The following is a 27,644-nucleotide window of genomic DNA, read 5'->3' as shown; positions in this document are numbered from 1 at the left end:
TTACTGAGAGGCACTTTGTGATTACATCAATCAAGTTTAAAGTATAAAACATGCGTGTTACTTTAGTAAACTCATACATTCCTGGTACAGAGACTATGTCAATATTGTTTCGGTATCAAAGCAATAACTTGTATGTTAGTCGTGCACATTTATTGTGCAAACACAGCATGCTTGTCAATGCAACTAATTTGCAAACCCATACAACCCACCTCTTGTCTGACACAGCTGTGCCACTGAATAAATGTTCTATTTGGCCGTCTGTGTTTCTGTAATATCATTGAAATTTTTCTTTAAAAAACAAACAAATGTTTTGCATGACATTACCAACATTCAGTAACTCACCCTGGTTTCAATGGAGTAAAGTCATCCTCATATGCCAGAATCAAATCAGGTTTGTCATTAATTATCTTCAGAGGTGATTCTAAGTGAGAATTTCCTTCCTTTATGTCCGAACTGTATGAAATTGGGAACGATGGTGTTGTAAGATTTTGCCTTGATTCTAATGTGTAACGTGAACCAGTTGATGGCATTCCCACCAGGGTAGTTGTCATTGGACAGGAAGACATAATGTTAACCATATTTTGAAAGTTTTCTTCTGAGTCAATTAATGTTTCAACTGCATTTATAGAGGAAAGTGTTAACTTTAATACATCTTGATGGGGAGAGTATGGCAATGGCACCAACGCTTCCCATGTGCCTCTATTGTAATCCGAGCCTGACACCACTTTTGAGGGGAAACCAACAATGTCTGTTTGTTTTGCGCAACACGGCAGCAACTGTACCATTCTAAGATTATTTTCTTCTTTTGTATCTAGATTCAGAAGTTGCGGGGCAGAAGAAAATCCCAGGTTCTGAGCTTCTCTGGAACAGTAGAGCGGAATTCTCACCATCCTTTCTCTGTTCTTAAAAGACATCTTCTCATGTTTGGAACTGCAACACACCAAAACTGGCCTTTCAGTGATTATGTTCTTCCAATATGTCTCCCAGTCTAGATGCCAACTCTGATACTCTCTTGAGCTATCCTTTGCAGGTAAACCAAGAATATGACCATACTTTGGGAAAGTGAAAATGGATTCAAAAATGTTGGGGGCTTGTTTAGAAAAATTTTTAGGTTTACCCCCTTTGGAGGGTATGCCATAAATATTAGACTTTTTGGGACAGGGTGGCAACACGGACACCATAACTTGAACTGCCTTCACTGTCAAAACAACCATGCACTTATGTATTAATGTCGTTCTTTGGGAGTCGTCCAACGTTTTTCCCCAGAGTGGCCTTCTGTCAACCAGGCAATCTGCATCACCAGGATATCTGGAGGAGATTCCACAAACTTTGGAATGTTGCGGGCAAGTCGGCAGAATATTAATCATATTTTTTTCTGACTTGCGATATGTAACTGATGGGAATCCAGGAGAACAGGCTTGTAGTGGACACGATGACGCAATGCATACCATGTTACCAACCTGATCACTGTCAACAGCAACATTTTCATCCAAATGAGTCATCATTGCATACTCCCGTGATGGCTGAACAAGAAAGCCATTATTCACCCATGGAAGTTTGGTAAAGTTTGTCGTTGGCATTCCAGGTATAGTAGTTGTACCCATGGTTTGTCCTCCAGATAAGTTACTTTGCTTCTGACCAAACGGAAACCCAGGAACCTTGGCCTCAAGGTAAAAAGAGGGAGCAAATATTGAGCATGATGGTGCCAAAGTCAAGGGATTTGATAACTTCACTTTACAATCTGGCCGTAATGGGAAAATGTTGTCTGGACATGAATAATTTGAATTTTCCTTCAATGGTGATTTACAGGGAAACCCAAGAACCCTTTCAGTCCTCGGACAAGTTAGCCAGATCGGTTTGGTCATGTTCCTGTCACTGACAGCTTGTCGTTGGATTCTACGGAGGTCTGAATCCGGGGGCAATTTTATGGTGTTTGACAACTTCAACCATGCGCCTGTATGCTTAGGAAAAACATCTGATTGACGGTAACCGGGGATGCCAGGAACATTTGAGCGTTGAGGAACAGACAACTGTATCTGTATCATACTCTGCTCTTCCATTGTTTCCTCAGGCAGTAACTTGAGTGGTGAATTGGGTGTAATTGGGGGCAAACTATTTTTATAACATACAGGCCCATGTTCTTCTGTAAAAGTATAAAATTGTGCTTTATCTTTAGTGAGTGGAAAAATTGCTGTAACGCCATTCTTTTTACTTGCTACTTTGTCGTTGGACACATTACCAACTTCTTCTTGTAGTAACATGTTTGTTGCTGGCTCTTTTCCTGAGACAAACCCAACGTGTGAGTCAACGCATAAAGAAATGCAGTCCGTGTTCTCATCGGTGACGGGCTTTAAACCAGCAGGGTTGTCATTGGAAATGTTCCCTGATGTATTTTTGAATAACGTCAAACTGTGGTTGTCCAACTTGTCATCTGTGACACGGGATGCCTTATGCTCATTTCTGAAGGAGTCAGCATAGCAAAAGTAACGGGTGTCAAAAAACTTGAAGTACAAGAATAAGTTCACTGGTTTCATCTGAATTTTACTTACCTGAACACTTCTTTTATACGCCCCCCTTTTATTTCCCGTTCACAAGTTTTTTCATTTGAGGTGAAAAGCGACACGTGGGTCTGAAAATTTGAGGAGTTTGGTAGGTCACCTTCCAATAATGGGGCCATAGGCTTAATAGACTGTACATTGTTAACTTGATTCCCTGATGGATTTGACATTTTTGACAAGTGCCTTTGAGGTTCGACATCAGATGTCCTTGCAAGGTTTAATGCTGCATGATCCATTTGTGCTTTGGGCATCTCAAAATACTTCAGCTCTTGAGCTGAGAGTGCTGTGGGACTAAATGGCAGAAGAGAGGCCATACTCTCAGGTCTGAAGGACAAAAACATACAAATCCACAAATGAAGGTAGGATGCCGAGAGACCACCTACCCATGTTTATATATTAGGGATGTTTGATGTGTTTTCTTAAACCGTTACAAGTACTTAACTCTTTAGTCAATAATACCAGTAAAAAATATCAATATCACTAGGGTGGAGCTTAAGTGACCAAATTTTTTTTTTCATGCATTCTTTTATCTTATCCCCGCAAAAATGTTCCACCTCCACCAAAAACTACACAGCAAAAGTTTCATTAATGTAAGTTGATATTTACAGGTAGCTCAATCACTGTATTAATTTGAATTAGCGCCCATTAAGCCGGTTACACACACGAAATAATGATGGCTTAGGTAGATAATACAAACAGGAAGAAAAACTCAGTCCTTTATAAGAGTGTCTTTATGGCTGTCAGGAGTAGTTTTTCAGTGTTTTTCAGCAATTTGCAGCAGATGCTACAGATCAGTTTCATCTTTTGTGATAGGACCACAGTATTCCTGAATCAGCGCCACACCTTGTTCTGCAAGATCATTAATCACACTGATTACCTGAAGTTTCCAAAGCTTGTTTGAAGTCATCCCGTGATTCCCATTCCTGTGGCTCAACATCAAGATAGTCAACAGGAAGGTCTATGATTTTGAAGAAAGTGCTAGATCTAGAGGACACAAAGTTTTCTAGACATTTGCTAGTAACTGTCTAAATCTACAAATATCCTCTTTGTAAAATCCTGTTCAGCGGTTTCATCTATGTTGTCCTTATTTTTCATTGCAGCCACCATGAGTTGTTTCGTTGATGTATCAACTTGATTGTCAAACAAAGCGAGTGTAACCGTTTCTGGTGTTGGAATTGGAAAATTTCTGAAGGGCAGCCTTAGATATAGCAGCATTTTTGTTTGAATATTCCACCTAAGACTTTAAAAGCTGCAAATCAGTGGGAGGGGTACTTGCAGCATGAGGTGCCATGATCCAGGCCTTCACGTAGATCATTACTGTGAAGACACACACGCTAAGGAGTGCTTGTTCTTCCCTTCTAGTCAAACGGAACTGGGATCGAAACATCCATATTCCTAAAGAATAAATCTGATAAGTCATGACTTGTTCCTGGTTTATCATCTTCCGAACTAATACTGCTTCACGATTATTGAACTGACTCATTCGCAATTCTTTGCTCAGCTTGAGATTCTAGGCGTCGTTTAAGTCTATTTCTTTCTCTGCTAATTTTTTGTCAACACCTGTCATTGACCCCTTTCTTCTCTTTGCTGTTTGAGCCAACAAAAACTCTCTGTCTTCTGGAATTGTCATAATGTTGAGAGCATTAGCACGAGCAATGTCAAATAAGTCATCAAGTTCTTCTTCGAACTCACTTTACTTGGCTTTTTGTGTTGCCGTTTGTTGTCCTTTGTTCTTTTTTAGCAACGCCATGCTTGAAAATGTTTTTAAAGTTTAGTGTGACAATTTTGTGGATCTCAAATTGGAATTGTTTGAATATACTGAATTTTTACCTGATGCTGATCTTTGAATGTCAATCGCTTCTTGGAGGACAAAGAAGGTCTGCTGGCCTTCCTTGTCTTCAAAAGTAGGTCAAGGGAAATTATGCTAGCTGAATTAGACTGATCTTGCTGAGCAATGACTTGTGGTTAATAATTGCTTGAGATATAAACGTACACTAATGTAGCTTATCCCAGCCTCTCTAGAACTCCCATTTAGGAAAACTGATAGAAAACGCCAAACTTCTCAGCAATTGAGCTACCTCTAAATTTTATTTTATTTAGACCAAACTGCACGGCGATTGTTCTTTTGTGTAATGGAACACAATTAGAGGGTAAGACAGTGACTTTTTGCAACTTTGAAAATAAGCTCCACCCTAAATATCACTCATACTTTTTGTAAATTGTTCCCTAAAAATCATCACAGATCATTTTAGAGTAATACTTTTAAATCACAAAATACAAATTTTAATAAAATTACAAGGAAATTAGTAGTACTTTTTCCACATCACAATTGATGACAATTAAGCCATTCAACGGTAGATTTTTCTTCTCTAATATTAGTATCAATTGTACAAAAAATATTGAAAATAACATGGAAAGCAGTCTTTAAAAATACTAAATCTTAAAAATATTTGATCTTGTGAGTGCATAAGAGGTCTGATGAACAGTTTAAGTTAATCATTTAAAAACAAAAATACAAATACTGTTGCCATGAAATAAATTAAGCTTATAAATATAAAGATACAAAATATTTTTAAAGACACCAATCCCTGGTACCAATCAAGACAAAACAGTGAATTAATAAAAATATCATGAGCAATGTTTTATGTATTATATTTAAATTCTTTGATGAAGAAACACGTCTGACACATTGAAACACTTTTCACTCCAAGCAATACCAGTACCTGTGCTTTGTTCCATAAAGTCATTTTTCAAATGTTTTATTTGTCTATTTCTAATGCATGAAAACACCAATACCCAGCCATCCTTAATAATGAGTGTATAAAACCGGCTACAAGGCAGTCAGTCTTCTACTTACCCAGGGGAGGATTTAACAACTTTGACTCCAGTCGCCAAGCTCTGGAATGGAGCAACCTTGGTTTCAGGACCTGAATGAGATCCATGTATACACTTGATAAAGGCCTAACAAAATGCAGCCAGCTCATTTAGCACAAATGCTTACCTGCGGGTGTCGTACACTGCTGCTCCTCTTCACTCAGTGTACTCAACTGCCTCTGGAATTCTACAAAGAATGCAAATGAACAACAAGGAAATCAAAAACGTCAAATAGAATATATATATGAATGCCAACAATTACTGACATTTTTCCACAATGAAAAGTCCACGTTTACAATCAGTTCACCAGAATGTTACACAAGATACCTGCACTGTGGCCACTAAGGGAATCAGAGGAAAGAGCCAGAGAAGGAGAAGGAGAGGAGTAAATGGGATATGGGTAGATGTTGCCGACAGTAGCAGGTGCAAATCCAGTACCGCCCCGGTGTTTTTGCTGGGAAGCAGGGCCCAAAGGCAAGTAGGATGAAGCTGAAAGGATGGTTGAATAATGCACAGACAAGGAAGGAAGAAGGGAAATAGAAGGAAGGAATTTTATGATTCCAAAACCAAAGTACACTTGCATAACACTTAGGCATGCTTATCTGACATTGCTGCAAATGTTCCAATGAAAGATTTTACTGATAAACTTATTATTTTCTTTACAAATATTGTACAGTACGAACAGAAGTGTATTGAAGTCACTTGAAAACTTTTTTAAGGGTTTTTTGGAGCTTTTTGACAAATGAGGCGGAACATGGTCTGACATCAAATTATTTAGATATGTATGTATTTATAGATCTTAATGAAAATTCTTTATTGAATTCTTTATTTATATATTTTTAATTGAATCATATGTATTTATGAACTATATATATATATATATATATATATATATATATATATATATATATATATATATATCTACCTTGGTCATATCCCTCAAGAGGGGTGACCGACAGCAAGACAAACACATACAATAACAAGGAAAAAAAAAGAGGGAAAAATAAAAAACACACACACACACAAAATTTTGGGACAATGGCCAACCCAATTGCCCAAACACCCAAACAAGTTAGGCACCCCGGCACCTAAGTTGGTCATCCTTTCGTCCCTCCAGATGAAATGTGACACCAGAAAGCGGCCATGTCACTCGGGTCAGGGTGACACAACACACTCTTTTGTTCAACAGCAGGGCTCGACAGCTTTCACTGGTTTACCCCTGCCGCATCATACAGGTGCCAAGCCAATCCTTAAGAACGCGTCCACAATCCCACTATCCTTTCACAACACCTCTCCACTCCTTTCTATCACCAACAAGAGCTCTAGCTTCCATTATATTTAGACCTCTTTCCTGCAGGGCACTCATAACACCATCCATCCACGTTAATCGCGGCCTTCCTCTTGGTCTCCTTCCATTGACTTCTGCTCTGTAGCTCCTCATCCATCCTATCCCGGTGTCCAAACCAAGTACTCTCTTATCAACATGCTTGCTCAGTTCCACGACTACTCCAGTTCTGTCTCTCACAATTTCATTTCTCAATCTATCCAATCTTGTCACTCCTAACATAGTCCTCAAACACTTCATCTCAAAAACATTCAATTTCCTTCTTAAATCTGCACTCAGGCTTCAAGTCTCTGCACCATACAACACAGTCGGCACAATCACACTCTCATACAGTCCCCTCTTAACATCCATACTCATACTCTTGTTGTTCATCACTCTCCTCAGAGCACCCAAAACCTTGCTTCCTTGATTCACTCTGTGTAATACCTCGCACTCCATTCCACCAACTGCAGCCACATCACAACCCAAGTACCTAAAGCTTTCAACTTCTTCCAGCACCTGTCCATGCAATCTGATTTCTAACGTCATGCCCACTCCATCACGTGAACACTTCATCACCTTACTCTTCCCAACATTGACACATAACTTACGCCTATCACATACTCTTCCAAACTCCGTTACCAACCCTCTCAATGTTTCCTCAGAATCAGCCACAAGCGCTGTGTCATCTGCAAACAACAACTGACTAACCTGCCACACTGTTCCACTGTTGTCCATCATCTCTACACCTCTGTCAAATACTCTTGCAATCACCTCTCTCACCACACCATCCATGTACACATTAAACAGCCATGGTGACATCACACACCCCTGTCTCACACCAGTCAACACAGGGAACCACTCACTTGTCCCACTCTCTACTCTTACACATGCTCTGCTGTTCATATAAAAACTCTTCAATGCTTCCAACAACTTTCCACCCACTCCATACATCACCATCACTTGCCACAACACCTCTCTATCAACTGTCATACGCCTTTTCCAAGTCCATGAAAGGCAAATAAACATCCTTACCTTTTGCAAAATATTTCTCACACACCTGTTGTACTGCAAACACCTGATTCACACATCCTCTTTCTTTCCTGAAACCACTCTGCTCCTCCATCACCACCTCATTCGTTCTTTCCCTCACTCTCTTAATCAAGACTCTTCCATACAGCACAGACAACAAACTGATACCTCTCGAATTGCTACATTCATACTTATCACCTTACCCTAATACAATGGCACCACACATGCACTACACCAATCAACAAGCGTACTAACCAGTCAATCATAGCTGTGCCACCTTTTTTTCAGGCATTCAGCAGTACAACCATCTATCCCAGGTGCCTTCCCACCTTTCATTTCTTTCACTGCCTCTTGCACCTCCCATGTATCCACAGGCTTCACATTTAAATCACCCAACACGGGCATTCTCTCCATACCATCGATCGCCTCGACTCTCACTTCTCTCCCATCCTCCACATTTAGCAACTTCTCAAAATACTCTGCCCATCTCGTCCTGACTGCACTGCCGCTAACCAGCAATCTACCATCCTTATCTTTCACTTTCTCTTCCTTTCCAGACTCACTGTTTCTTACTCTTTTCACGTCTTTCCAGAACACTTTTCTCCTTTCCTCAAAGTTCACTCCTATCTTTCAACACCATTCATCATTTGCTTTCCTTTCCACTGCCGCTTTTACCAACCTTTTCTTCACTTTATATCTTTCATACGCATCACCACTCTTATCTTATATATATTTTTTTTTTATCAATTTATTTATTTATTCATTTAACTACATAAATAATTTGAATGTCGATAAAAAATATTTGAAAAGCAAAGTCTGTTACCAGACAAAGAGCTTTTGAACCTTTGATCTGTCACAAAAGCAAAGGACGTAATGTGATCGCCACAAAGATGAAAACCACAACTAATGCAATACATATTGTATGATGTGAATATGAATAAAACAGGCAAAATTTCTGCAGTTTTTTCCCAGTGATTTAGGATCTAGTATCAGTATTGTCTCACGCCGCTGCCCATCAATACAAAGATCCAGCTCCTCTCTGAAGAGCGGATGACGCTTTAAACTGGAAAACAACAGCAACCTGTTGATGAAGGTCCTGTATATGAGTCAGATCAGGAAGCTTCTCCTCCTACTGGTAACCCTGGAAACCAGTACTGTTTTATTTCAGGGAGCAAATTTTGACCCCAAATGAAAACGCCCAAGGAGAGAACACAAGACACACCACTGGAAGTGGTGCTTCGACCAACCTGGTGGTTAAGGGAACCCTGATTATTAATTTATAAATCCATTCATCCATATTCACATTTTGTGTCCTCCATTCAGGATTTAAACTGATGCAAATTCATACCTCGATTATGGCTGACCTGCACTGGCTCCCTGTCAGTTTAGGATGTGATTTTAAGGTTCTGTTGGTATTATACAAAATTATCCATCGACTTGCGCCCTCATATCTTTCAGCTTTAAGGTTTTTGAGTTTTTCCTTGCCCACATGTAGGTTTTAGATCAGGGGATGGTGTAATAATAGTCTAGTAATAATAGTCTGTACAGCCTTTTGAGACTTCTTGTGATTAGAGGCTATACAAATAAACATTACTTAACTTGGTAAGTCAAGCATAAAAACCGAAAAGCACGCTACAGCGACATTACATGGCAAGTCTACTCTTTGTCTTTTGTGTGCCATGGAGAGCTTCTCTGGATCATCCTCAGATTGATGTAGGAACTTAGGAGAGAGAGTGGGCTGTGCCAGTGGGGCTTGAAATTTAGGAGGCCTCCACTCACTCTGCCAGGAAGCTGGGCAAGGAAAAAGAAAGAGGAAAAAGGCAAGGAAAGGGTGGTATGTGTAGACAAATAGATGTTAGAAAAATTGCCCCTGTAGCCTCGGCTGCCCATGTACCCGTCTCAGGGGCGCAGGGGAGACTGGTAGGTCTGGTAAGTGTTGAGCCTGCCTCCACTGCTTGAAGCTTTGTGGAAGCAGAAGACAACAGAGGAAAGGGAGGGCAGGAGCCGAGGCGTGTAGAGGAGGAAGAGGCTGCAGAGGTGAATAAAGGAAGGAACCAAGTTACACTTTAGGAGTGAAAAGGCCAAGTGAAGAAAAAGGCAAAAGGCTTTTGGTTGTACCTGTATGGGGGCTACCCACTAAAGTGGAATGAACAGAAGAAGTAAAGGTAGGAAGAGCCAGATCTCCTTTTACAATAAGAGCGGTTTGGTTGGCTTTGCAAGATGTCCTTGCAGCTGAGCAGGGAAAAGAGCATTTGTGTTAGTCCACGATTATTTTTTTCTGTTAAGACTGCAAAAGGTTACCGGAAACAAAATTCTAAGTAAACATCTCCTGTTCTAAAAGCAGATTTTTATTTTTGTATTATTTTTCTGTTTTCTTTAACTTTTTTTTTAAATCAGACAATGTATTCTCTCTCTTTTTTTGACCGGACTTCTTGTATTGCAGAGGTACAGACTGCAAATAGTCTAATTATAACTTTAAGAGAAAATCAAATGAGACAAATAACAGAATCCAATAACACAAGTTTTTGCAATTGTGATACATCTCCAAAGATCAATCAATGCAAGAATATGGTGCTTATTTATTTTTAAGGCAATCCTAGCCCTAACTGTAGTTTTAATTGTTTGCGCCCGATTAAAAAAATAAATTAAAAAAAAAAAGCACACAGATTTTCAGACGGGAGCCATATAATCCCAGTGTTTCTTATATAATTTCGTGAAACCCGGGTGGGTAGACAGTCTAGGGGTCTGGGGAGAAAATTTTTTGTACATTTTAAATTTAAACACATGGAGCTGGTGCATCTTTGGGGCAAAATCAAGAAGCTAGATCTATGATGAATGTTTAGCCTTGTAACCCATTGAATCATCTATCTATTCTATCTATCTACCTTGGTCATATCCCTCAAGAGGGGTGACCGACAGCAAGATAAATACATACCATTGAATCATAAACTAATTATAAAAGGCAATGACACAGCATGGTAAACAAGTCATTTGTTCTTAGAGTCTTTTATCTCCTTTAACACAGCATATCTTACTTGGACAGCCTATGTAGAACACAAAAAACGATTTTTTTTAAATAACATTTTTTAAGTTCAAAAATTGTTGTACACAATTTAAAATAAAAAAACATGGGGAACTATGGGGAAAACGAAAGTTGAAAGATATTTTATTCTGATGCACAACTCATTAGTGGGAATTCTGGCTCTTTTTAGAGAATTATGAAGTCATTATACTACTATAGTATACACAAAAGTTCATAAAGAGTTAACGTACTAAACAATACCACTACAGTATATTATACACGCTTTTATTCTTTCCACTCTATAGTAACTTTTAAAAATGTTTTGTTTTAATTCTAAGCAACTTTAATGTCAAGCAACACAGAATCCCTGGAAACAAACTACACCACAAAAATAAATAAAACAAATATAAACTCCTTAGTGCTATAAAAAAACTATTAAATACGAAACATTTTATCCATTTACATTTCAACTTTTAACCAACATACGCTGAAACAACACAGATCCTCTGAAAAACATGCAAAAATATAAATTAAAATTTATAAAGCAAAAAGAAAAATATCAGCGATCTCTTCTGCATATTTGCATTTAAGGAACACTGTGCTTTAGAGCCAATAATATAATCAAAATGAATCCAAATTAGGATTATTTTCCTGCCCAGACTCATTTTTTTCCTCTCGATCACTTCCTCAATTTGCTCAATTTGCTGTTCCCTGCACAACCCAGACCCATCCCCCTCTGCTCAGCAAACAAAAACCTGTATATTAACAAATCAACCAATTAACCCAAAGCGGGTTAAAGGACAAAAGCTGGGTGCAAGTACGTACACCATGACATTTGCGATTTTTTTCTAAATGAGATATCTTAAAGGTATTTTGGTTAACTTCGAATTTATATATATTTAAAAATAATATTAGATTTTTTAATAATACAGGTTAATGACACCCTGGCGGGACCAATTACACCCTGGCTGCCCACCAGAGACCTGATATACTACAGGAAACACTGAATCCAGTGCGCCTTATAGTGAGGAAAATATGGTCCTTGTATTTTTTTCAATTTTGACTGGACTTTTTCATTATCGATGAGAACTTCTCTGGAAAAATACCTGATCCAGAACCAGGCTGGAAAATTTGAGGTAGTACTGGAGGGTGAGGTTGTGTGAAGGCTGGCTGTGAGTAAGCATAAAATGAGGGTGGAGACTGGCGGCGGAGCATCTTGACGGGAGAGCGATGCGATGCGGATAGAACAGGCGGAGGTGCTACAGAAATGGATGCGCAAACATCTGAGGACATTTTGCAATCCATCTCTGAGAATGCTAGATGAAAAAAAGCAGCAATGGGATGAAACATGCACTTTATCATGAGTGAGAAGCATAAAGCCAGAATATGGAAATGGATTTATGTGGAGTTATACAATATGGGACAGATTCGGTTGAAGGCCTCCATGCCACGTCACGTATTCTTGCTGCAGATGGGTCAAGAGCTAAGAAATATGACACAGGAACAGCGAAAAGGGTCCAGACAGAAACATGAAGATGACTGGAATAAGATTTATTGCAGTAAAGAATTATGACATGTTTTACCAGTGGCTGCTGTAGATGGTCCAGATCCGAAACTTGCCCTCTTCTCATCCCCAGCTTCTTCGTCGCTATCGTTAAAATCGTCCAGATTGCCGATGTCGCTCTGCTTGAAACTCATCAAACTTGCCAAACTCTGCATGTCCTCGTCACTTTAAAAAGTAGGAAAACATAAAAGCAATAAAGCATTTTAAGTGACAGTGTGTATTATTTGACCACTAGAAGTCCCTGTACTGTGTAGTAGAACTGAAAATGAGTGCTAGAAACAGAAGGAAGAATACCAACTACAGAGACTCAAAGTGACCAAAATGCATTTTTTCTTAATATCATTTGCCCAGGGTTTTTCTTATTGGTACCCATAGCAACAGGATGGCGGACTCTGATGTCAACTCCCTGTAGGTGAGACTCATGTTATGTAAGATAAATGCAATTTTCTCTGCTTACATGTATTTTATAAAATGCACATTTATATAATTCATCTATGTTCGGTTGCTTATCTAAATTATATTATATATTATATTATGAATTATGTTTTTTTTTACCAATCAGAGGCGCTAAATAATGCAACATTTATTTTTCCATGAATCTACCGATAAATCATTAAAAATGTTAATTTCAATCCCTATATGCAAAAAATAGAAGCATCAATGAATCTTGGGTTTGGCCCAAGACATACATAGGGGGGAATCAATGTTTCAAAGTAAAATATTCAAAGTGTCCTTGGGTAAGACCCTAAACCCTTAGGGCCCGGTCACACAGCCGTTTGAGTCTGAATCACGGCCAGAAATTTCTGCCTGTGAAGCAGACGCTGTTGGACGCTTTGAGATCGCCATAGAGACGAGATACAGCAGTGCTTTACACGCGGTCGGAAATTCACACGCGGTTGGCAGCGCGAAAAAGTTTTGGCCTGCTCAAAACTTAAGGGCCCGGTCACCAAACCTTTCACGGGCGTATCGAGGCTGAATCATGGCCAGAAATTTCTGCCCGTGAAGCAGACGATGTTGGACGCTTTGAGATCGCCATATAGACGAGATACAGCAGTGCTTTACACGCGGTCGGAAATTCACACGCAGTTGGCCGCGCGAAAAAGTTTTGCGCTGCTCAAAACTTTAGACCACGTATTAACCGCGGGCGGCACACGAGGTAATGACGCAGAAATGAAGCGGAACAACATGCTCTGGCCGCGGCCAGGGCGTGGTTACACATGGGTAGGACGCGAAATTTCATCGGGTAGTCGTGGGTGGAGCACGGTCATAGCATGTTCTTCGCCTGTATCGCGGTGTTATTACGTGAAATTAGCGTGTTATGCGTGTGACGGTCAAACGCCTTTCTCCGCGTATATACAGCGCGATTTGCCGAGCACACGTCAGTTGTGCTCGAGACGTCAAGGGATAAACATGGATCCACGTCACCGTAGTAACCTCGTCTTAATCCATTTTTATTTCTTGACATTTCTTTTCATTTCATAACAAGATAATAAAATAAAAATGAAAAACTATTACAATAATAGCATATTGGCATCTTCGGTGCCATAGCTTGAAATCTTGATCTTCACGGGACTGTGTCTTGAGCGGTTATGATTTCTACAGCCCGGTGTTATGCCGAGAAATGCATCCCTGCCGAGATTTGCATCCCCTCGCTACTACAACCACTTTTATCTCGTTTTATCGCACTTTTAGGGAATGTAATGGCGAACATATAACCAAATCCACTTCGTCTTGCATTTGTTGGGAATGTAATATTTTCCCCCCATTTTATTAACACTCCACTTATTGAAACATGAATATTTTGTTTGTTTGTTTGTTTGTACATGATTCAATTGTTTGTTTGTTTGTACATGATTCAAATTGAATCTTTTCTTCCGGCGCCGTCACGAATGGCAGCCACTCCAGCAGCTCCCGTGTTATTTTCGATTGTTCTCGATTGTTCTCAGCTCAGGGATGCTGCTGGAAATGTGAATTTCCCTTCGGGGATGAACAAAGTATCTATCTATCTATCTATCTATCTATCCATCTACAACATAAACCATTCCGTCTTTGTTTTTGTTGTGAACGTAATCGAACGGTAATGCACACCGTAGATAAATAGATAGATAGATAGATAGATAGATAGATAGATACTTTATTCATCCCCTAAGGGAAATTCACATTTCCAGCAGCATCCCTGAGCTGAGAACAATACAATAATAAAGCCAAAAGAAAAACAATATACAAATACCCAGTGTGACGTGCAAATGCCCACTTTAGCATGTTATATAGATTAACTAAATAGTGCTACACATAATGCAGTAAGATCCAATGTAGGTGGTGTGGTTTAATGTGGGCCTTTACTCTGCCGGGTGGAGTTAAAGAGCCTCATGGCATGAGGAAGAAAAGAACTCTTCAGTCTGTCCGTAGTACAAGACAGTGACAGCAGTCTGTCACTGAAACTGCTCTTCTGTCCGGAGATAATGCTGTGAAGCGGATGCGATGGATTGTCCATGATTGACCTCAGCTTTTTCAGTGCCTGTCTCTCAGCTGCTGTTGTTAGGCTGTCCAGCTCTTTGCCCACAACAGAGCTCGCTTTCCTAGCCAGTTTATTGAGACGAGAGGCATCCTTCTTCTTGATGCTGCCTCCCCAACACGCTGCCGCATAGAAGAGGGCGCTTGCCACTACTGTCTCATAGAATATTTTAGCTCTTGAGAACTGTTATGCACTCTACCGTAAAGCTTATTATGCAGAATTAAGCTTTATGGTAGAGTGCATAACAGTTTCAATACGGGCGATTCAAATAGAAAAAGGCAAAATAAACATGTTACCTGCTCAAAAGTGATAACGCCGGCTTGGCAGCTTTTATATATTTATCTGTTTTGCGGGCATACCACCGATGAACAGCGGGTTGGCCAATTTTGCGCATTTTCCATCGCAGGCAACCACGGGCAAAAAAAAACCGCAAAATTTTACCCGCGATACAGACGCAAACGGCTGTGTGACCGGGCCCTTAATGCCCCCTGCTATTAGTGTGTGGGTTTGTGTGTTTTTTGAAGCACTTTGGAGGTGAAGCTATATAAATGCAGTCCTTTTACCATTTGTTTGGAGGGATCTGTAGCGCCTAACAGAGGGCTAATAAAAAGCTTTATTTCAAACCTTCTCAATGTCTCAACTATACTTTTTATTTATTTTGCAACTCATTTGCTTCATAAAAAAGGTGAGTTTTCATGGAAAACACATTTTTGTCTGTGTGACCCCAAACTTTTGAAAGGAAATACAATACTATTTTTATTCATTACTACGTCTACATTTACTGTTACGAAGTTAAAATTCATTGAAAGCAAAAAACATATACAAACGATGAATCCATTAAAAAACAGTTGGTGATTATTTTGATCACCAATTCGTTCACCCGATTAATCCTTTATAATTATTCAAATAATTTGTAAGCTGTGGCAACGTACGTGGCTTTCCCCTCCTTTAGGAAGACGCAAGACAAGCTGAGTTTGAGTGTGGCCTCTTTCACTTTAACAGAAAGTGGCTTCATCTTGAGCGTCAGGTCATACTGCGCCGGCGTAGCGCTGGCATATTTCTTCATATTGACGTCTACCGAGGCCAGCACCTTCTTTCGTCCCTTTGTCTCCTCCAAAAAGACAAAAAAAAAAGGACGTCAGGTTAAACTATGAATATTCAGGCGACCCTCACTACTTTGCGTGTCCGTTATCGCTGGTTCACTGATTTTAAATTATATTTTTTTCTTGTCATTGACAACAATGTATCCGGCAGACCTGGGCACTCCGGTCCTGGAGGGCCTTAGGTTCTGCATGATTTTTGAGGTTTCTCTGATCCAATACAGGTGATTCCAATCACCAGTATCGTTAACGAGCACTTGCTAGCTTGCTAACGAGGTTATAATTTGTATCACCTGAGTTAAAGAAGAGCAAACTTCAAAATCTGGCAGGACGTATGGCCCTCCAGGACCGGAGTGCCCAGGTCTGAATGTATCGTGTATTGTATTCTGAGCATACAGCACACAGCAAACGGCATCATGGGGGTGGGTTGGGGACGACTTTCTGTGTTGGGTAGGTATGACAGTCTGTGTGCGCCACTGTGATTGACTAACAGCATACACCAGCCTAACAGGGGTGGGCGCAGAGCAAGTGGCCACCAAAAAAAACTGCAGACCGTGGCGCCAGATAGCTCTAAGAGGCTCTTTACATTGAAAAGAAAAAAAAATCACCATTTAAATCGGATTCTCAGAAAAGTCGATAGAGCGCGAATAAATGTTATTCACCAGCAGGTGCTCCATGGATTATTATCAGACATGGGAAATGACTGAGGCGGCGCCAGGAAAGAAGCTAACAGCGAGGCTAACAACTCTCTTAAGCCACTCCTGCCGATCCTGTATTTCACCAATGCCAGATCCCTTACCCATCAAACGGATAACCTGGAGCTACAACTCTTGGAATTTGTAACTCATGTATTTTAATCCTCACCGAGACCTGTCTTAACCCGAAGATACACGATGCTAGCATGCAGCTTGCCAGCTTCTCTCTAAATGGCTTTATCACTTTGAAACGAGGAGCCCTCCAATTTTTTGTATTTTTGTATAATGACAGTAAGACCATTCATTAAACTGCAGTCATGTGTTCCGTGTTTTTATTAGTAAATCTTTGGTTGACATTTGGTTAAAGTCAAATACTCTCAGTCAGTAATGATGTCATCTCATGGTAAGTTTGACCCTCGGGGCTTTTATGAAGGTGCGACGCTGCTTCACTGATTTTCTAGTCCCTATTAACTGCGATAACAGATGGATTACTGTACTCCTATTAATCAGACTTACATTTTCGATGACAAAAGTCCAATCTTTGTCCTCAAACTCCTCCGCTGCAGGGTCCTGTTGACACAATAAAAGGTAACTTTAGATGAGTACATGGAAGATTCCTTGTAATAACCCACCTTGAAGAGTGTGACCGTGATGTCCAAATTCTCAGGGACCTGCCAGAGCACTAGACCTCTGTAGGGGTTCTGAATCCCAGGTTGCCAACTGTGAAGCTGTAAAATCAAACAACATTACAAAATCAAGATTGTTTTTTAAATCTTTTGTCCAAAATCCAGAATCCATCAGAACCGTTAATTTCTCACTTTTGTGCTGTAACGTCTGCTTCTTCTGATCCACACCACCCTCAGTTTGTCTGGTTGCCTGGAAATACAGAAGATTACCAGACTTCAAGTGTGGTCTCCAAAATTAACTTTTAAGTAAAATGATCTCATAACCACAAGGTGACGCAAATGGAAGTCCATGTCATGAGCACTCAAACCAGAGTTTGGCAACCCAAAATGTTGGAAAAGCCATATTGGACCAAAAGAAATAACAACCAAAAGATGTATCTGCAAGAAATAAAAAGCTTTCTAAAAGCCTTCAAGGAACAACGCACACTGTATATCCATCTAATCTAAACTACTTTCTAATTCCCGATTAATGTGTGTGCATGTGTGTGTGTCTATGTGACTTATAGGCTACGAACTGATTTTGGTCAAAGATCACACTCTTGTCAACGCACCTTAAATAAATACCAGCTAAATCGCTAAACATCTGCTTTTGATTGGTTTGCTTCTGTGTGGTCTCGAACACACTCTGGTGGCCAAATAGGGTACTGTGTCTCCCGACCACCAACCACTCCAAGCAGCCGAACCCAATCTTCTATCGGCCTGCCAACGCCGGGTCATTTTGCTTTTACTGTATTTATCAACATTTATTAGAACATGGAATGCCAAAGAGCTGCCTGTTGCTGACCCCTAACTCATTCCAAAAGTCTACAAAGTGATAGTGTGTAATAATTCAGCACTTTGAGGTACTTTAGAATGGATCTGAAGTGAGTGCATTTTAGGAAGACGCACAATGGAAGCCCAAAAGGTACTACTTGGCAAAATTCGGTAGCCTACTTCCATATTTTCTTGCTTCAGCACGGATGAATTTCATCATGACATGACAGCTGGTCTTAAGCCAACACAAAAGACTGAGTGAGCTGGATATCCGCGGAGATGCTGAAGAGAGCTGTTGGAAGTGGCTAACTTTAGCGGCTAACTTGAGAAGTTGCTAAAGCTTTATTTACAAGCTTATCTACGCAAGCTTTATTTATACAGCGCAGCAAACAATAAGTATAGTGGTGAGCCAAGGCCTGCAGCCAATTGGCTTGAGAAGGAAACAGTGGAACAAAAAGTGGAAAATGCCTGAATTATGGGGAATGCGACCATCACCTGCAGTGCTCAGCTGAGGAAAGTAAGTGGCTGTTAAGTGCTAAAAGCACAACAGAGACAAACTACCTTCACAAAAATTTCATTCGGGCTTCCATAGTAGAAATATGGCATCCAGACAAGTCAATTTTTTTAAAGTTGTGTATCGTAATTGCAAATTCCTAAACATATGGATCTTACATAAAGAATATCTATCAGATAGTACATTTGTTTTTGCTAAGGATTGACGGATATGGGTTTTTCAGGGCAGATGCGATTCCCATTGTTAGTAAAAAGGAGGCTGATAACCGATATTTGAGGCTGATATAAATTTGCTGTAAAAGCTTAAACATTGGTGTACGAAATTCAAATAAAACTTTAAAAGCTTTCTAAATACGTTTACAGTAAATAATTTATCATTTGGACACAACTAACATGTCCAATCTTTCACTTAAACTAAAAACTAACAGTGCAGGAAATAAAATCAGGCTTTGCAGCAACTAGTATAAAGGTACATTAAAACCTAAGTGGGGTGTCTGTATTTTCAAAATATTCTACTTGCTGACACCATCTTCTGGCTAAAATCATCATTGCCTCTGTTAAGCTGCCTTAGTGGGGCGCCCACGTACGTGTCTCTCTTAGACCCGCTCAAATAAACTCTTCCTTTTTCATCAATTTTGGTCTTTGGGTTGGCATTCGGACTCTATTTGAAACAGTCATTTTTTTACTTTCACCCTTTTCATCCTGGAAAAAAAGAAAACGCGACCACGTGCGTGAAATCATGTTTCAAGTGCAGGGATTTCACTTTATGACATTGCAAAAACCCTTATAAAACCGTATTGCAAAGAGCCATCAAAATTTCAACGGAGCTAGCAAATTGATAAGTGTAGACACTTGTTTTGGAGCCAGATTGATGAACTAATGGCATGGTAACAGCAAATCACTCAGCCTTCCACTTCAGAGTGCTTTTTATGTGCTCTCTCAATCACAAACACACATGCTTGAATGACCAACTAATGCGATAATAAGAGCTAATATATCAGACTCCACCTGCATCCTGGAAGGGGGACTACCTCATGTGCGGTCCCTTTTCAAGGTTTCTTCATTTTCCTCATGTTGAGGTTTTGAGTTTTTCCTTGCCCTCGTGTAGGTTTTAGATCAGGGGATGGTCTAAAAATAGTCTGTAGTCTGTAATAGTCTGTGGTATGTGCAGCCCTTTGAGACTCCTTGTGATTAAGGGCTATACAAATAAACATGACTTGAATAGTGCTTCCCTAAAGCAAGTTCATGACAGTTTTTATGCTATGTCTTAATCACACACACGCTTTTCTAACACAGACTTTTTTTAATCTCAATATTATCAGCGGTCTAGGTGCACAGGCATGTCAGGACTCAGGAGTAAGCAGGGCTGCCACCGTTTACTCCACTCTACCGGTTTTCTTCCTGCTTCAGGAGCTGCACCCCCAGTCGCTTATCCAATCAGAAGGCGCAGGGTGGCTAACGTCCGAGAGGGAGGCTCAGCTTTATCTGAGCCTAAATTATTGTCCCGTCGAATTAATAAAAATACAAGTCAAATTCCCAAATATGGGTGCCGAGAATCGGTCCGTCCGAAAATCGGTCAACCTCTAGTTTTTGCTTAAAGTTAGAGTCAATAGTGTTAGGTTTAAACAAATAAAGTATTTTTACACCACTAGCAGTCACTAAAGAACACACACTAGGGCTTTAACATTTTAATAAGATTTTCAATTTGTTTTTAAGAAATGTCCTTTATGCGTTGGGCCCTTGGCCGACTGAGAGGTGACCCAGGAACTTTTCTACTAGGCCAGGGGCAAATATTGTGACTGTGACAGAGGCCGCAGCGGTTTCACATTTGGATGCATGTGTCACTGCATAACTCGACCCAAAATAGCTACTGAACCTCACAGGGATTTAACGCTAAAAGCCATCCAACACCTGCTGCAAACTGTTTCTTAGTGGTGGGTGCCTGACAGTGCAAACATTTGCTAGCAAACTAGTGTAGTCAGACCCATAACATGGCCAAGAAATTACTTTACTTTGTTATTGTGGTCATTTTTGGTCGGTATTTAAGTAGTTCAAAACAAGGACGAACTTAGGTTTTGGAAGACAACACGTGATTGTCAAAATATTACATAAATATTATTATTATTATCATCATCATAAAATCTTTTAAACAGCCAAAATGAAAAAAAAAAACTCATTTCATGCAGGCAACTATGTGTTACACGTTTCTAAATGACAAAGCATAATAAGCATGAACAATCAATTCATTAAAATAGAATCCACTTTAAATTGAATTGACGGCTGTTTTAATAACCGATTAAACGTTTAGATATTCTTGGATTAGAAGTTGGGTCCTCATAATTTTATCCATACAAATGTTTGGAAAAAAACTTGTAGCAAAATAGTTGAAAACTTTACATTTCTTCGGAAGTCCACACTCCCATGTGGGTGTTTTTTTTACCAATTGTTGGCTGTTTTAGGGGTCTTCTTAAGAGCAATTGGCCTTTACTACTTATATATTTCTTGTTCTAACGACATATTCAATTAATGTTCTGTTTTAAAATAGATGTTGTCTATCCAATTAGGAAAATTACTGACAAACTTATCAATTTAGAAATTAATTGTTTGCTGGAGCCTTATGTCAGTACAATTATCAGTAATAAGTTTAATAATGACTATAAGTGATGTGACAAAATACCACAGCTAGGTCTTCAGTAGTGCTACGTCTGAATCAATCCAACTCTCAATAACTCTCAATAATAATTTTATTGCAATAAAACATTTACTGCAGATACAGCATTAATAATAACCAAAAACAATCCACTAATTTTAAGTAATATAGCGCCATTTTACGCACCCAAAAATATTTTTAGTCTATTCTAGAGATTATGTGTGCTTTTCATCAGGAAGCTTTATTCGATCGCCATTGAGCAAAAGCTGAAAGTTAAGCTTGTCCTATATTTTTGGTGTAGGTTTTTCCTTGATTTAAGCCTGAAAATGTCCATTCTACAGAAGCTGTGGAGATAAGGATAGTGTATTTTTTTACCTTTTTGTTGTGATACTTCCTGTAGCGCCCCCTAGCCAATTATAGTTTGTGAAAATGCTGACATTTTGTTACGCCTTACAGAAGGCCATGGTGTCGCCAACTAAAATCTGATTGGATAAACAAACTGCTTTATACACAAAATGCTGTGCCTCAGGCCTGCAAAAGTCATTGATAAGGCCTCCGGGTAGTTTTCTGACCATGGCAACAAGTAATGGCTGAAAGGTGATTGAGTAAATGCTTGAATATAAAAGCACACATTTGGAAGCAGCGCGACCAGGGGAAAAGTAGTGATGCCAAAATGAAGCCCTACGAAGCAGTGAAGCCCTGCAGAAAATGCTTCACACACACACAAATAAGTGCTTCAAGGTGAATCATTTCCTCGACTACGCCATCATGTGGACAGAAAAATGTATAACATGCTTGGTGCATGCAATGGAATGGTTAAATCATGCTTTGAATACAATTCTAATATATATGACACACATATTTTGAAGAGTGTTTTAAAATGATAGTTCTGCGTTACTTCGTCTATGTTTGTGCTTGGGGTTTTTAAGGGGTATTGTTCTATCTTCGTTATTCATTATCCGTTATCGGTCAGTTCATAATACGCTACAAAGCCTAGGAGCCGGGACACTTACTCTCAGCCAAAAGGCCAAGCTAAGGTCCTAGCCCTAAAGCCTTGCTGCGATGATTGCGAATGCACCGTTCCCGGAGGTACTGCAATACCGGGCCGATGCGTGGAGTGGACAGAGCAAGCTCTTATGTCTATGTTTGTGCTTATGCAAACTATTTCCTGAATTAGTCACATTGTACACCACTTGGTGGGGCTTCAAATGTACCCACATACATCAACACGCGCTTTGACTCGCGGTTCATGAACCACTCATCTAAATTACTCAGCAAAACGCTTCAGGGATTTGACCCAAAAAAAACATCACTAGAGAAAAGCAATGATATAAAGCTGAGAAGAAACTTCGGAATTATTTAATAAGTATCAATGGGCAAAATATTCTGAACATCACATGATCCAGATATTTTTAGGCTAGCAGAAAAGGCCTTGCAGGCCCTGGTGGCCCATCATGGCAATATACATTTTATTTTCCTAATTCAATCCATCCAACTAAGAATATCAAAATATTAAAAGTATGTCACTAAACAATCCGGGATTTTGGTCCAAAATTGACTATTATCTAAATGCTTCATGTGTTTTGAATCACATGTATCGTTACGTATAGATTTCTCATCTCCGTATCGTATTGAGCATCAACAAGACCCGGAAGTAAAGGGGCGTGGCGTCGCCTCGCGAAAAGTCTAAACATACTCAATCCTCTGTAAAAATGGCACAATTTTAAAGAGTTTTAATGCAAATACTACAGAAAATAAAGCAAATTCTTTAAGTGTAGAAGGTTGCTGGTGACGTTTATTTGTACCGCCAAGCTGATGTGAAGCTAATGAGTTTATTTGTAGAGCATGTCGCATGTCCCATCGGCAACTCACCATTTACTTGAGCATTCCAGTAGCAGTTGCTGAAAAGAAGCAGCGAATTGGAACTTGGACGCCCTTTTTCCTACACGCTGAAGTCTCTTCCACACTGAAGCCATGGTCGACTTATTTATCACATGAACGCGACATAAATGACGAGTTTAGGGAGAGGAGGAGGACGACTTGTGTCTGACAGGTCTCTCCTGGCGGGTCCCTAGTCAAGTTTCTGTAACTCCAAACAGGAAAACAGCCAGAAGCTATGCGTTTCACAAAATAAAAGCACATCGCTTTGTTTTGAAGCGCAAACCCAACGCAAGGATACACTAATATTCATTAAAAGGACAGTGCTTATTTTTTGACCACTCGATGTCGCTATATTGTATCCTGCAAAAGAAAACAAACTACGGAGCCTTAAAACGACCCAACCGCACATTTTTTCCTCCATTTTTTTTCACCATGCCTTTTGCAAAATTTGTATCTTTTTGTTAGCAGCAAGATGTCGAAAATTATGTCAGCTCCCTACAGGTGAGGGTCAAATAAATAAATAAAATTCAACCTAGCAGTATTTTGAAAAAATGCATATATACTACACATATATTTCACGCATTTTCACATATTTAGATCAATAATGTTTTTGAGTTGAATTGTATTTAGTGTCATTGATCTCAAGGTTATGAAGCATTGATATTAGACATGGCACTCCAGGGTAAACATGTAATAAAGACCTTAAAGAGAAAAACAAGATAAAAGACGAAGGATAAATGGGCAAACAATATCAACAATGTAGTGCTTAAGACTGGCCTTAAATATGATAATGCAATGAAAAATAATAGTGCATCCCAACAATAGTATAATGAAAATAAGTGTCATAACATTTAGAAGCAACAAAATCCCCAATTTAGTCACAAGGTTAATATTTTCACAGTTTTGTGCACTTGTTTAGGGTGGTAATGGCCCTCGGGATGAAGCTGTTTTTCTATTGAATTAAGCATTTTTTTTTACCAATAAGAAGCGCTAATTAATACACACTTTCCCTTCAAGGATTAACTTTTATGTCGAATTTGACGTTCATCCTAAAGCTTTATTTTGCTGAAATATAGAAAATTAATTTAAAAAGTTTATTGTGTTATTTTACATATATACATTAAATTTCAGGATTCTTTTGATTTTAACGAATTGTACAAAATTAGCCTTTTGTTTAATAGAATAATACATTTAGAAATACAGCAAAGTACACAAATAATACCAGAATGTTAATAAAGTATAAAGAAAATACAGTACTACAAAAGTCACTTAAATCTTAAATCATTAAAAAATGATCTTCCAGTTAGACAAGTTTAGATAAATGTTCATGTATCAGCTTGTTTGTAAGTGGGTTTGTTAGTTTGCAGTGCTTAATATCAATGATCGTCAGTTAGAGGAGGGAGGTGGTTATTAACAAGTTAAATCAATTAAAATAAAGATTATCAAGCACTGTTTCAAAACATTACCAATTCCATATGTGTAAAAACAAAACAAAACAGTGACTGAAAATGAAAGACCCTGCTAGTAAAATGAAAATGCTACAAAGGCGAGCTACAAGGTCGCAATGCTGATGGCCAAGTACTGCCAACCTTTGACGGAGGGTTGATTCATTAAAGACTATTCAGAGAATGCCAGGCTGAAGAGTCGACCCTCACTCAATTTCATCTCAACAAATCTGGCCTGCTTTCTGAAAGATCTGGACACCCCGACATTACACACTTAACAATGTTCTTTCACAGTTCTCAGTAGCCTTCACTTTTATGTACTGTAGTTCAATTCCATCATCTATTTTTATCTGGCCATTCGGTAAGAGTCACAGTGTGATAAGCAGTATGAAAGGGAAAAAACAAAGTTTAGGGACGTCCCTACCTCCTCCCATCACGGGTTTTATTTTGGCTCTGTATCTATTTATACTCAGTAACTGACAAGTAGAGTAGAACAACATTGACAGTAATCTCATAAGCAAGATATTTGATCTGGAAAGATAGATACTGATATAAAAACATCATTCATGTGACATTATCACTTTAGTATTTGAGTTGTGGGGTCATGTTTTTCAGTGTTGCAATTGATTTATGTTCCAGAGGCCATTTGTTTTTGTATGCGGTTTGCTCAAAAACAGTTTTGGATAGACACACTGATATGATCAGACAGAACAATAATGTTCCATTGCCGCGGCAACGGTGGTAAACGCTGTCTGAATGTAGAATAGAATAAAATAAGATAGAATGCCTTTATTGTCATTACAAAAAGTGTCAATGTCACGGTTGCCATTGTGCCCAATTGGTCCCTGCCGTGTGGTGCCAGGTTCTGTCACGGTTGCCACTGCGCCCAATTGGCCCCGCCCATGGACACCAGCTGAAACGCGTTGACAGATTACTGCCGAACTACTTAAACGCTGTCTTGTGAGTTGCCTGGTGTCAGAGCATTTGCGAAACTCCTGCTAGACTCTGTTGAGATATGCCAAGTCCTGTGAATCTCCGTTTGTGCCTGTGTTTTGATCCTGTTTTATTTTCGGGCCGATCTGTTTGTTTTTGACCAGTTCCTCGTTCCACTCAAGCTACTTCCACGACCCACAGTCTTTGGATCGAGTGTGCACTCATTCCTCTTTTCCCCAATGAACTGTGAGTAACGTTACGCGATTGGGTTCTCTTTCCTGTTTCCTGTCCTGGTTTGTGACAGTCAATGAAATTGAAAGCAACCTGCCCCATATAGTGCACATACTCATATCAACTTAAACTGACGTTGTGTTTAAAAAGTACCATATAATTTAAAAATAGTGAAATTACCAATATGGTTAGCACATTCACCTATCACGCATTAGGTCCCCGGTCAGAGACCAGGTTGAAACATATGTCAGCTTAGAGAGGGATAGGCGCCACCAGGCTGTACCTGCCCACAAAAAAATCCTAGGAAATGGAGCCCCTAACACCCGAGTGGTTAAGGGATCCAACCAACCAACCAACCAACCAACCAACCAACCAATCCACCAACCAACCAACCAACCAACCAACCAACCAACCAACCAACCAACCAACCAACCAACCAACCAACCAACCAACCCACCAATCCACCAAACAACCAACCAACCGGGGTAGTTGATACCCTTTATGATGCTCTCTGCTCTGTTCAGGCATCTGGTATTGTAAAGGGCAGTGGGTTGCAATGATTGTCACCCTCTGCAGACTCCTCCTGTCTGCTACAGTGCAGCTTGAGTGCCACACTGACAAAGCATAGCAGGCTCTCTATGGTGGAGCGGGAGAAGGTCACCAGCAGGCTTGTGGTCAGCTGTTCCTTTATCAGCACTCTCAGGACATGTAGGCACCACTACGCCTTCTTGCCCAAGGCTGTCGTGTTGGTCGTCCATGATAAGTCCGCAGAAATATGGACCCCCAGGAATTTCAATGACTGCACTCGCTGTTTCTCCAGAATTTCAGGATGAGTTCCTTTGACTTGGTGATGCTAAGTTGTTAGTTGTACACCACCTCTCAAGGTTCAGGACCTTATCCCTGTAGAACCACTCATACACCCCTGTTATCCTCCCCACCACATTTGGGTCCTCAGAATGTCAAGCCAAATGTCCCTTGTTTTTAAGGCCCCCAATGTTGACTGCCTCTCTACGCAATCCAGTGCATCTCAATTATTATCTGTCATGCAGTAACCCCCCCCCCTTCCGAACAAGAAATGCTTTTCCGCCCCCCATCTTTTTAAAAATAATGATCACATAATACTGACAGGGACAAAGCAACCATTTCTCGATATTGGTAGTAAAACGTCTCCTCCGTCCATGCCAAATCTACACCTTTCCTCACATCTTATCTTAAAAAAACTCAAGTGTCTTATCAGCGTGACTGGGTTGTAATGTCTTCAAAATTGACTTTGTGCTGCCCGCTTGTAAATTTTTTAACATAGCAAGCACACTACTATACTACCTCTTTGCTCGTCTCCCTCCGTGGTCGCAGAAAAGTGCTGCGTTAAACTTCTTGTCTTCTAAGGGTCTGCTACACTTCATGTCTACACTTCATGCTGAATGCTTACACGCTAAATGTAAATAAAACACTCTCCAATTTCACCCCGGTGTAGAGGAGGAGCAATTGCACTTTATTCTGCAAAAGTTAAAAAAGAAGATTCGTGAAGTCAAACGCGCCCACACCCCCTTGCTGGAGCCTAGCACCCCACCAGAGGGGTCTGCCTCACTATTTGAGAAACACTGCCGTAATCAGTTGCACACATAAGTCGTTTGGCTGATAACATTCAGGCCTTTGGATTTCAATTTTTTTCTGCTGTCAAGCTCGAGTACAAAATAATGTGTCAGATGTCACAAAAAGTGATTACAAACATAAAGCCAGGATGGGTGACAAAAGTTTTCTCAGGAAGATGAATATTCTTCGCATAACTATAAAACTAGAATGGCTGTGCGCCAATAGAGAATCACCCACGTTAAGGGGAGACAACAGCCTTTTTCCTGTGTCATTAC

At 39.8% G+C, this 27,644-nt stretch overlaps 3 protein-coding genes across 5 annotated transcripts in view; all 3 read right to left on the bottom strand.

Moving 5' to 3' along the window:
- LOC148357203 (EH domain-binding protein 1-like) overlaps nucleotides 1–23,352 on the bottom strand; it is a 35,050-nt gene extending 11,698 nt beyond the window's left edge. The window contains exons 1-13 of one of the 3 annotated variants that reach the window (XM_088347076.1): nucleotides 23,159–23,352; nucleotides 17,503–17,560; nucleotides 17,317–17,412; nucleotides 17,201–17,254; nucleotides 15,822–16,000; nucleotides 12,394–12,539; nucleotides 11,917–12,069; nucleotides 9,907–10,020; nucleotides 9,683–9,817; nucleotides 9,436–9,579; nucleotides 5,760–5,921; nucleotides 5,560–5,619; nucleotides 5,416–5,485 (exon numbers count right to left, since the gene is read on the bottom strand). In XM_088347076.1, the coding sequence (XP_088203202.1) occupies nucleotides 5,416–5,485; nucleotides 5,560–5,619; nucleotides 5,760–5,921; nucleotides 9,436–9,579; nucleotides 9,683–9,817; nucleotides 9,907–10,020; nucleotides 11,917–12,069; nucleotides 12,394–12,539; nucleotides 15,822–16,000; nucleotides 17,201–17,254; nucleotides 17,317–17,412; nucleotides 17,503–17,560; nucleotides 23,159–23,262 (1,475 nt within the window). In that variant the 5' untranslated portion in view covers nucleotides 23,263–23,352. The remainder of the gene's footprint in view (nucleotides 1–5,415; nucleotides 5,486–5,559; nucleotides 5,620–5,759; nucleotides 5,922–9,435; nucleotides 9,580–9,682; nucleotides 9,818–9,906; nucleotides 10,021–11,916; nucleotides 12,070–12,393; nucleotides 12,540–15,821; nucleotides 16,001–17,200; nucleotides 17,255–17,316; nucleotides 17,413–17,502; nucleotides 17,561–23,158) is intronic. The other 2 variants (XM_088347077.1, XM_088347078.1) reach the window with 2 other exon arrangements.
- On the bottom strand, nucleotides 188–1,347 carry LOC148357205 (uncharacterized). The gene has a single exon (XM_088347079.1). The coding sequence runs from the start codon at nucleotides 1,212–1,214 to the stop codon at nucleotides 339–341; it is 876 nt and encodes a 291-aa protein (XP_088203205.1). The 5' UTR covers nucleotides 1,215–1,347; the 3' UTR covers nucleotides 188–338.
- Nucleotides 1,486–2,545, bottom strand: LOC148357204 (uncharacterized). The gene is made up of 2 exons (XM_088347291.1): nucleotides 1,601–2,545; nucleotides 1,486–1,523 (listed from the first exon to the last, which is right to left on the bottom strand). The coding sequence occupies exons 1-2, from the start codon at nucleotides 2,532–2,534 to the stop codon at nucleotides 1,486–1,488; spliced, it is 972 nt and encodes a 323-aa protein (XP_088203417.1). The 5' UTR covers nucleotides 2,535–2,545.
- Nucleotides 23,353–27,644: the final 4,292 nt, after the last annotated feature.

The sequence above is a fragment of the Urocampus carinirostris genome, chromosome 11 (genome assembly GCF_059441175.1).
Source record: "Urocampus carinirostris isolate Australia breed hairy pipefish chromosome 11, RoL_Ucar_1.0, whole genome shotgun sequence".
Classification (NCBI taxonomy): Eukaryota; Metazoa; Chordata; class Actinopteri; order Syngnathiformes; family Syngnathidae; genus Urocampus; species Urocampus carinirostris.
This window is presented reverse-complemented; position numbering and strand designations above follow the sequence as displayed.